A 12,276-nucleotide genomic window follows, 5' to 3' on the forward strand; every position below is an offset into this window, starting at 1 on the left:
AACACATAAGTTCATGACAATATTTTTAGATGAAATTTATATTATTTCCACACAAAATAATTACCGTCCCCATTCTAAGTAACTAGAAATCTAGAGTCGTTATACTTGTCTTATCTATATTAAAAAAAAAATTAGGAGTGTTTCCAAAGTTGACAAATTTAGTATAAAAAATAATTTTTTCTAATAAAAAAAGATGAGAGAGAGAGAGGAGAGAGGGAGGGAGAGAGACTTAAAATATCCAATTAATTAGTAAAATACACATTGATTTAGTTAATAAATAAAACTCCTATCAAAACATGCCACGTGTCGAATATTTTGAAATATTTTCATCCATTAACATTTTTAATATAATTAATATTATTACTTAATTTTGTGGTGCATATTCTTCCACCCTCTCTCATGGGAACATCTCCAAGAGCTTATTACTCAGCATTTTAGGCTCCATTCTGCTACTGCTTTCCATCTGTTTTCATCATTTAAAATTAACATAAGCTTCATAATTACATTAATTTTATGTTTACTATATAGTTTTTTCAAATAATAATCATAACAATATTAATATTAACATTAATGTTACCTGAAGATGCAAATTATGGAAAACCTTCCCATCAAAGGACTCAAAAGATGAAGCATTCAACAAAACAAGACCTTCCTCCTCCAAGCAAACCAAGATCTCCGACAACGAATTCTGGTGGCCGCCGTTGATGTCGGTGGATATCTGAATCGCCATTTCCCGTTGACCAAGTCGACTTGTCGATACGATCGACGAGGAGCTCGTAGCTGCGCATTTCGTTTTCTTTTCTTTATCGCTCTTAACTTCGTGCCCAACCATGGCTGCCATCAGCTCTTCTTTCTTCCTCATTAGCCCCTCCACTTGCTGTTGTAGCTCCGGTATGTAGCTCAATATCCTCGAGATCGTCGCCGGGTTACTCAACTTCTTCTGTAACAAATAAAACATCATCTTTAACTTAAATTCAAAGGATTCCATTATGATCTCTAAACTTTTCAAAGTGTAACGGTTTTAACCCTAATTTTTCAATTCATCAAATTCCACCTCAAACTTATATAAATATTATAATCTTAACCCTAAATTAATTTTAACTTTTTCGAGATCGATAATTTTCGTGGATGGAACAATGGAGAGGGGGAGAAGCGAAGCAAAAGCTTACCATTTGGTCGGTGGAGGGAAGGAGGGAGCGTAGAGAGGAGTAGAGAGAGTTGATCTTCTTGCGACGGTCGCGTTCGCTAGCATTATGGTTAAGTTTCTTAGCCATCTTAGAGACGTTGGCACCGCCTTTGGGTGACGGAGTAGCGGAGGAGGGATAGTGATCGAGGTCAACGTGCGGCGGCTGCAATGGCGGGGGCGGAGGGAATTGGAGGTAGAATGAATTATCAGAAGGTTCAAAAGGAGGAAAGAGTGAGTTATGGTGGTTATGGAGGGAGATGGGATCTTCCAATGGCCATTGAAGAGTAGAAAACAAAGGAGAAGAAACAGCCAACATGATGATGATGAAGAAGATAATGAAAAATGGTGATGCACAAACTCAAATGGTGGTGTCCCTTCAAGTCTTTTATACAAATATTTTCCATTATTATTAAAAACAAATCATTTTTTTATTTCACAACTTGCCTTGATCTTAAAAAAAAAAAAAGTCTGTTTTTTTTAATTAATTTATCCCAACCACTCCATAGTTTTGGTTTAAACCCATCTCTTAATTTCTCGGCTAATCGATTCAGGTCGGGTTGTGAACTTATTTAGGTTAGGTTGAATTCAAATGAATAAATATTTTATGCATTTAGTTGATTCATGAATTCTCTAAAGATAAATTGAGTTGAACGGAATCGGCCTGAATTTGTTTATTCATAATTTTTGTTGGATGAAAGTTCCACATCCGCTAATTTAGGGAATCGTCATAAGTTTATAATCAAGGAATACTATCTTCATTGGTACGAGGCCTTTTGTGAAGCCAAAGCAAAGCCATGAAAGGTTGTGCTCAAAGTGGAGAATATGTCATACTATTGATACTATTGTGGAGAGTCGTGTTCATCTAACATAGTATCAGAGCATCAGTTTTAACAATTTTAAAATATACATTTTTACTTATAATATAATTATATATATAAAATAAAAAATTGAATAAATGACTCGAACAACCTGAATTGTCATAGCTTAAGCCCACTGCTACTAGATATTGTCCACTTTGGTTTGTTACGTATTGAGGTCAGCCTTACGGTTTTAAAACACATATGCTAGGGAGAGGTTTCCACACTCCTATGAAGGAAGGTTTCGTTCTCCTCTCCAACCGATGTGAGATTTCACAATCTACCTCTTTTGGGGGACAGCGTCCTTGTTTGCACACTGCTCGGTGTCTAGCTCTGATATCATCTGTAATAATCCAAGCCCATCGCTAATAGATATTGTGTTTTGGCCCGTTATGTATCGCCGCTAGCCTCATGGTTTTAAAACGCATCGACGATGACGATTCTGTACAATATCCGCTAGTAGTAGATTTGCGTCACTACAAATAGAGTGCGATGCACTGGTTGGAGAAGGGCTAGACCCCTTCCATAGTAAACATGTTTTAAAACCATAAGGCTTGCAACATACATAACGAGCTAAAACGGACAATATATGTTAGTGGTTGGCTTGGGTTATTACATGAACCTACCCAACTTAAAATTTTTATGGTTGAGTTGATTAGGTTCATTATTCAAGAAGGGTTGTTTTGGTTGAAAAATTTACCCCCAAAACAACTAGACACGAGTCTAACAATCATCTCAACCCAACTTAATCTAACGTGCCAGCACTCCTAATTTCGACTCTTAAATTTGAGTCTTATACAAAGTTCATTGAATTTTTGTCAAAATTATTTAGATATTCGATATTGTCCACTTTTAACATAAACTATCCGACTTTTCTTTTAGTTTCATTTAAAAAAAAAAAAAAAAAAAATTCATATTATCTCTCACTTAAAAAATTTTCTATGTACTAAAAGTGGTAATGTTCCTCATTCTCTTTTATCCTTCTTTAGAAATTAAAGTCCAAGTTTATAATAAAATAAAATAAAAAGTCAATAAATAAATATATAAACACAATACTTAACCAAGAGTCTCACCCCGAGAAAATGCATGCCCGCTGCTACAACTGGTAAGGGTTCTCGATCGATTCGATCCAGTTTAACTTGATCAGTTTGGTTTAATGTTCTTTAAATTTTTTAGCTTCTTTTGATCATATTAATTTTTTTTTAAGTATATATAGGTCTTGAAAAAAAAACGTGAATTATAAAAGAAAGAAACACGTTATTTTCATATCTTAAAGCTTCTATGTGATAAGTAGTTTATTGAAGAACTTTTGCTATGATCTGAATCCGGAAACGAATGAACATGTGACCTGATACGAAAACGCTATGGAGATTACTATATAAGACTTTAAGTAAAAATGTTCTTAAATGATTGTGTACCTATTTATGTTCATGTTATCAGGTTAGTATGTGGAGACTATATAGTCGCAAACTCACCTTTAACAACGAACGGTCTAGTATCGTCACCGCAGTAGAGTTTAACCACCAAGTTCGGGATGGATTAGATTGGCCTAGTTTACATGTGTATCTCAATAGTTGATTCAAGCACGAGATCACTCCCCTCGTGTTTAAATATCAGGTTACCTTGTGAAAACTATTATACGTGAACGTGCATAGCTTGTGACAAGGGCATGTTAGAGCATCGAGATTATGCGGCAATGATAAAATTAGAGTCATGTGTTCGGTTCTAGCGATCGGTAACTTTTAATGATTTGACGAGATGGCTAAGCTTATCAAAAAAATTATATTTAAATATTTTCTTATAATTTAAACTAGTTTGTGTTCGTCGTAATTTAGTACTGACTCCAAACGATGTTCGAGATTAGTATTATATAGAACATAACCAATTAATGAAGTATTAAATTGGGAATCTTTTCATAAATTTATAAGATGACATGGCTCGTGTACAACGGGCTTGACCACGCGCTGATTGAGATTGTTTGGTAAGATACACGTGCCATTCAAAGAAATCCACGTGCTGGCGCACGCGCATCACCACACCTTGCTCATACAGTCTCAGGTGCTACACGCTCACCTCAAACTACCCTATTATATTATATGATTCTCAACTATATAATATAATCATTGGAGGGAAAAATAAAACTATATAATATATGTTTTCTCTTCATATTCTATTTTTTTGTCTCTCTCTTCATGTGACCTGTCTATATTTTTGTATATATATATATATTAATTTATTTGATGCATGTATCTGGTAATTCTCTTATCCAAATTTCTCTCTCTTTTGCATCCAAATTAATGATAATTTTGAGGGTAAGATTCTTTTTTCTTTTTTAAGAAGCAGCTTGTTTGCTAATTTACTTACTAATTTAATGAAAACTAAGGTAAAAATTAAAGAATAATGCACCGATTTTAATTAGAACTTGTTAGCTTTAGGATCGAGAGATCAGATGGTCATAACATTACGTATTTTAACTATATTCGTTACGTCTGGCTGAAACATGGTGACAGGGCCTCAACGGTGGAACTATGGACATGTCAAGTCTGCCTCGTAGGCTAGTCTACGAAATCTATAACCTAGAGTTCTGAAACCAACTGTAACGACCCTAGATTTTTGATAGTCTAAAGTCGCTACTGTATACATCGGAAATAATTATTTGAAACTTCAACATAAAACACTGTCATGAACTTATGTGTTCGAAAAAGTCTTTAAAAAGACATAACTAAATACGAAATAAAATAAATAAACATTAAAGGTAAAAACACCATATTCTAACCCAAGTCTAAAAAAGAAAATACGATTGTTGTTGCATGTGTCATAGTCTCGACTTGCGATGTCATCGTCAACCGTACAAGGTTGTCTTGCTTTTACCTAAAATAGAAGTAGCATGTGGTTTGAGTATTTTAGGAAATACTCTACAAGTGACCCACTATTGGTGTTAGATGTAAAGACATACAATCATGAATGGGACATATTCTTCAAGTCTATATTTCCTTAGGCGGCTATCCTAAACAGGTAATTGGATGTGTATTTACTATTCTACACATAATTCACACGTGCGAGTATGGACCCACTAGTCAGTTCGCACACCTCTTGGAGCCCTTTCTTGGTCGGGTGAGCATTCTCTGGAGCTGTTGATGCCAGACAACTGTTAGGTATAGCGACCATCACAACATTATGATAAACATCATTATGTATTCATGTATCTGGGAATATCTCCTTCTTATGATGGTACTGACGCGTACAATACACACAATCCACACGTGCGAGTATGGACCCACTAGTCAGTTCACACACCTCTTGGAGCCCTTACTTGGTCGGGCGAGCATTCTCTGGAGTTGTTGATGCCAGACACCTATTACATTATGATAAGCATCACGATCGTTTTCCTGCCTCGTAGTGTACGCGTTAGTACCATCATAAGAAGGAGATATTCCCAGATGCATGAATACATAATGATGCATAAGGTCCAAACATTTTCATTCATTATCATGTAAAATAACCCCTTCCATTTTCCTTCCTATCATATCATTTTTTAACATAGCCTTTACGGCAAGTATGAGGGTTGAATCTCGTATCATTCATAAGATACATGGTCCTATGTCATATCATGCACATAACATACCCTTTGATACATCATACCATATCATAAACACGTCACAACATGTTTTGTATCGTCAAACATGTTACACCATAACATATATCGTATCATCAATACGTCACAGTTATTTGATCCGTCCACCCATCTTATACAAAACTCCAAATCAATTTTGAGATCTAAAAAATGATTCTAAACATCCTTAAAACTTATTTGACCATTAAAAAAAAAAAAAAAATTATGTTTGTATTTTTCTGAGTTGGCAAAATGTATCAATTTTTAATATAATTTTTTGATGACTAGGCTCCAAGCTGGCCACATCTTCACAAATAAATTCAACTCTCACAATAATTTAATGAATAATCAACTATAATAGTTCACTAGTTTTTATTTTCTTAATATATAATTTTAAAATTAATAATTTTGTCTTTTTTTTAAAAAAAAAAAACATTTTTAAGATTCCTCTCTCTCTCTCTCTAAAATACCAAGTTGATGGAGATTGAAAATGGTCCCAAATTAATATTTTTTAAAATAAATAAATAAAATATAATAATATTTATTTAATATATTTTAAGGGCTTAGTTCCAAAAGGTTTGGTTATTCTTAAATTTGTTTGAGAGTTTAAAGAGTTTAGTTCCAAATGGGTTTGGTTTAAAGTACGAAGAGATTTAGGAGAGTACGAATGCTTGTGGCATCCTCGTGCCGCCAAACACCAAAGTCGGCTTTGCTTCTAACTTCCACGTGCATGGGAATGCACCACGTTCTCACCACACTCCCTATTCATCTTCTTTCTTCTTTTTAAGTTTAATTAATTACTACTTTATAGGTTGATGTCACGTTTTATATGCTAATTTGAGCGTAGATATCTAGTTAGGACTGATACCAACTGTCGTGGTCGTACATCTTCACCCATGCAACATCATGATCTTGACATGCTCACGACAAGCTTTGAGGGGGGACTCAAATCTCATATTCATTTTTTGCCTTTTCCAACCGAACAGTGGGCAAGGTTTGCCTTTTTCCAACCGAACATCGCTTGTGCAGAATCTAAACTTGGGCAAGGTTTCGTCGGACACGCTATTCGTGCGTGCATGTTCAATCGTGTGCGATACGACTAATAGATTGAAAAAATCTTTTGGACAAAAAATGTAATGACCCTAAATGTTCCTATTTAACCTAAGGTCATTATTATACATTTAACCTTACGTTTAATGCGTTTAATGCGGCATTACTTTAATGAACTCTTTATAATTTCAACATTAATTCGTACCCCTTTATTACCTCGTTAATAAATAAATACAAAGAAAAGAAAACAAAAACAATACTGAATTAAATACCTTATACTAACCTATATTTTATTAAATGCAATTATAACCCACCTATACTATTAATGCAAATACAATTCAACCTATACGAACTTATACTATTAAATTTGAAATGCAAATCTATCCTATGCATGTGCCACAATCGAGATTTGCAATGCTTCTGTCAGCCTCACAGGGGCGCCTTGTCTTTATCTGAAAAATGTAGTAGCACGAGACTTGAGTATTTTAAGAATACTCGGTAAGTGACCCTTTATTGAGGTTATGCAACAAGAACATGCGAATGCAATGACAGGACCAATCATATCAGTCTATTTTCCTATGGCACTATCCTAACGGGCAGCTTGGATGTGTACTATATACTCTACACACAGCCCATACATGCGAGTATGGGCTCACTAGTCTGTTCGCACACTGCTGGGCCCCTTTACTTGTCGGGCAAGCCTGCTCTGGTAGCTCTTTGTGCCTGACACCAATTAGAATTAGTAACTGTCACGGTAGTATTATGTAAAACATAATTACACTTCACCTGCCTAGTGGTGTACACGCCCTTACCCTCGTGATGGAATAGGGGTATCCCCCAATGCAAGAGCACACATAATGCATGAGGTCCCAATATTTTTATGTTTTCATTATTAATTATAACTTCGCTTTCATTCATATCGTATCATTTCTCATTTTTTTAGTTCTCCTATCATGCATAATTCTAATGTGGTTATATTTTATGTTATTTATCATGATTTCATTTCAATCATATCATGCTGTATACATAAAATTTAGGAGACAAATGTTTTTAACGTAACACTTCATGACGTGCGATTCATACAATAATTATCTCAACAATCACATAAAACAATCTAAACATAACATATCACGTCACATTATATTGCACATCAAACCATTTCAAAACAGCATACGTTCACATTACATACATTTACGTATTAAGTCATAACCGTATAAACATACAATTTATGATACGTGCGAACCACATGCACGTGCCAACATACAACATACAAATTGATATAACCTACGACGGTAGGGCCACTTACTTGGTAGGCCTTAGCTGATGTACTCCCTATAATATATAACGTAAGCTCCTAGCTCCTTGTACGCGTCCTACGCTATCGTCGGTGATTAGTTCCTATTGGATCGTTCAACACTTTTTGTTAGTATTTCACAAACATAAACATATTCCAACTTGAAATTATGAAATACTGCCTTAAAACGACCTATTTTACCTTAAGCGAGGTTGAAATCAGGTCTGGGAGTGTCAAAACGGTGCAGAATGGGCCAAAAATGGGTTCCCGAGTCGAGAAGTCACAGCCGAGCCATTGAAGTCGCCAGAGCCGAGGGGGACTTTACGTCAGACACTGACACGTGATGCAACCAGAAGCTGCCGCATGTGCAAGTTGAAGCCGAGTCGAGGCGCAGGTTGTCAAGCGGGTCAGGGTTCGGTCATGGGTTCTGGGCTGGACCCCGTCATTGGGCGGCAGGAATTCTGACTGTAGGTGGGCTGGATTGATGTGTGGGTCGAGGATATTGGGCTGTAGTGTGATAGCCCAAAAATTAAAAATAAAAATAAAAATTAATAAACAAATAAAAATAAGTATACGTCAAAATAATAATAATAATAATAATTAATACATAAATAACTAGTAAGGATTACTCTAAAAAAAATATAAAATAAAATAAAACTTACCACCTCTCTCAGCTGACCCTCATCCCAACCCCATTCTCTCTCCTCAACTCATGACACAATATCATCGTCCAAAAATAAACAGAAAAATGTCATATTTGAGAAAAAGTAAAATAGTTTTCAACAAAAGCAAAGATGATGCAGATTTACGAGACTTTCTTCTCTACCTACATTTCCTTTTCCTTTATATTTATCTTTACCAAAAGTTAAGTGAGTCATATCTTCCTACATTTCTCCAATATTTTACAATTATCTCATATCCAATTAATTAGATTTAATTAAATTTTTGTTAGTAAGTTATAGGAAATAAGGTTAAAATCAATAAAATTTTAGTTGACAATTCTATGAATGTATAAGATAGTAGCTAAACGATTGATTAAAAATAATATAAAATAAAAGAAGAAATAGAGTGAAATTAGGAAGTAAGAAAATAAGGAAATATGGAAAGAAAGAAAAAGAGAAATTTTGGAAGTAAGAATCCATGAGCAAAATTGACGAGTAATATTTGTTTACCGAATGAAAATAAATACAAGTAATATATGTTTAGAGAATGAAAATTTGTTTAAAAATAATTACAGAGACGACGAGGGAAGATTGAGGAAAGATTTAGTGAACAAAATTTAAAAATAAAACTGTAAATATTAAAGGGCAAAAAACTCCATTACATTTTGTCATTTCGTCCGGGTAAGAACAGAAAATAAGATAGTAGAAAAAAAAATATATACAATATTCCAAGACTACTCATAAAGTCTCTAATGCTCCCATGAAGTCCTGAACCATTGTAAAATTTAGAAAATTAAAATTGAAATTGATGTAGGTTGACTTGGATACAAGGGACAAAATCGAACTTTTTTTGAAGATAAATTGGTGACATCAGCCTAAGCTAATCAGGTAAGTGGCCTTACTATCGACATGATTATATTTGATGTTGACACGTGCCCCGTAGTTTTGCACGTGTCGTATATACTGATTTGTGTGAATTGTTTGTGGATTGATATGCTTATGATATGTTATATGCACGTGTCGTATATACTGATTTGTGTGAATTGTTTGTGGATTGATATGCTTATGATATGTTATATATATATATATGTTATAATATGTGAATTGTATGATAATAATTACGGTACGATGTGTTTGAGATAGGATACGAGAAGGATGCATAAAACGAAATGTAACGATAGGAGTAATATACGTTCATGAAACGTTAAGGTTAGGTTACATACCGAAGTGCTATGGATATGAGAGATGGATAAAAGAATATGGTTAGGTTATGGGTAGAAAGGGATAGGTGTGATAGATTGATAGAACGATAGTGTTAGGATATGTTCCTATGATGATATGACTAAGATACGTTCATGTAACGACATGACTGTGATAGGTATAAGAACGTTAAGGCTATGATAAATTAGGGAACGATATGACCACAAAGTGTTTACAATATGATATGATTATGATATGAAATGTGAATGACAGATATATATATGTTGTCATATGATATGAAAATGATATGAAATATGTTATGGTACTGAGATATGTGAAAAATTGACATGTTTATGATATGAAATATTGTGATGCAATATATTACGGTACAATACGTATATGATGAAATGTTATGTTAAAAGCATAGGACGTTCTGTTATGTCTCCTAAATTGTGTGTAGACAACATGATATGAATGACATGAAATCACGATAAATGACATGAAATATAACCTCGTTAGAATTATGTATGATATGAGAATTGAAGAATGAGAAACGATATGATATGAATGATGAACGATACGTGAAATGATATGAAAAACGATATGATATGTACAGAACGCTAGCGGGGTTGTATTAAATGATAATGAAAATGGAAAAATTTTGGGACCTCATGCATTATGTGTGCTTAGGCATTGGGGGATACCCCTATTCCATCACGAGGGTACGGACGCGTACATCCATTAGGTAGGCAATGATCGTTATGTTTTACATAATGCTGCCGTGACGGTTACTAATTCTAATGGGTGTCCGACAAAAGTTGAGCTACCAGAGAAGGCTCGCCCGATAAGAAAAGGGGGCCTAGTGGAGTGTGAACTGTCTGGTGAGCTCATACTCGCATGTATGAGTTGTGTGTAGAGTATATGGTACACATCCAAGATGTCCAATTAGAATAGTGTCGTAGGAAAAAATAGATTGATAGGTCCCGTTATTGCATTTGCATATTCTTGCATTTAACCCCAATAGTGGGGTCACTTACTGAGTATTTCTTAAAATACTTAAGCCACGTGCTACCTTTACTTCATGTTAAGGCAAGACATTTCTGTACGGTTGACAACGACATCGCAACTTGAGACCATGGCACATGCATAGGGTAGTTGCATTTATTTTCTTAATCTTAGGCTAGAATAAGATGTTTTTAATTTAAACGTTTATTTATTTTATTTAGTCTTTTGTTGTGTCGTTTTACAAATGTTTTCAAAACATTAAGTCCATGGCTATGTTTTAAGCTGAAGGTTATGTTTTATGAAAGTTTAAATGAAGTATTTCTGCATTCATGTTTACAATATGTATACAGTAGTGACCTTAAATTAAGTAGAAAATTTTGGGTCGTTACAGGTAGAAATTAGACTAGGTCACTAGTTGGTTTTGATTTTCATTTTCGGGTCGAGACTGATTGGGTTAGGCCGTGGCGTGGATTGGGTTGGGTCGAGGCATGGGTATTTTGGGCCGAAGGCAGAATCGCGTGAGTTGGGCTGCAAAGGGTTTGGTTGCTGTAGAGGGGTTGGACTCCATTCTAGTCGTGGGTCTAAGTTGATCGATCGTGCTTGTCTTCTTCACCCGTTTAACCAGAAAGACTCCGGAAACTTTTCTTTCTCCTCAATAACGCCATTCTAGCATCTGTTTTTCCTTCGTTTTCTTTCATTTCCGAGACATCTCCCCTCCCTCTTCCCTTTCCTCGTGTTTGTTCGACTCGTAAGGGTTGAAAACTCCTAGATCTGAGGAGATCCAAAAACCTGAGACTTAATCCTCCTCCTCTGAGGGTGTACGACGTGTATGGGGTACCTAAAATTGTCTCTTTTTTTCTGTGCATATAAGTCTCTGTGATTCCTTTCGTGGCAAAAAATGGAGATTTTGACATCGGTTTCGTATGGTTTTTACCTCGTCAGAGTTCGTCGATTTTCTCTCTTTCTCTCCTCTTTCTCTCTCTTATTTCTCTCTCTTGTTTCTCTCTTTTGCAGGTGATGACGTTCCTTTGAGGGTGGCTGACTTCTGATGCTCGTGGTGATCCAAAGGTTAGGCTAGGTCGTGGGTCGTGTGAGAATGAAAACTCTAGCGTTCGCTGAAGTTTTCATGCTGTAGACCACGAAAAATGCCTTTGTAATTTTTTTTTATGTGATTCGTTACATTATCTGCCCCTAAAAAGAACTTTCGTCCTCAAAAGTCTCGAACGCCTGGATTAATTCGAGGTATTTTTCCTTTATTCCCTCTCCTCATTCCCACATAGCTTCTTAGTTTGATGATTCTACCATAATACTTGGAAACCTATGTCCCTATTACGTAAGGCTTTCATTTCCCGAGCTAGTAACTTATTCAGTTTCTCTGGGTAACTTAAGTCTTCCTCGATCTCGAGGGG

General features: G+C 35.2%; 1 protein-coding gene across 1 annotated transcript; it reads right to left on the bottom strand.

The window, feature by feature from the left end:
• Positions 1 to 226: 226 nt before the first annotated feature.
• On the bottom strand, positions 227 to 1,528 carry LOC111439389 (transcription factor ORG2-like). The gene is made up of 3 exons (XM_023077080.1): positions 1,170 to 1,528; positions 578 to 940; positions 227 to 463 (listed from the first exon to the last, which is right to left on the bottom strand). The coding sequence occupies exons 1-3, from the start codon at positions 1,500 to 1,502 to the stop codon at positions 398 to 400; spliced, it is 762 nt and encodes a 253-aa protein (XP_022932848.1). The 5' UTR covers positions 1,503 to 1,528; the 3' UTR covers positions 227 to 397.
• Between the last annotated feature and the right edge of the window lie 10,748 nt (positions 1,529 to 12,276).

The sequence above is a fragment of the Cucurbita moschata genome, unplaced genomic scaffold (genome assembly GCF_002738365.1).
Source record: "Cucurbita moschata cultivar Rifu unplaced genomic scaffold, Cmos_1.0 Cmo_Scf00093, whole genome shotgun sequence".
Classification (NCBI taxonomy): domain Eukaryota; kingdom Viridiplantae; phylum Streptophyta; class Magnoliopsida; order Cucurbitales; family Cucurbitaceae; genus Cucurbita; species Cucurbita moschata.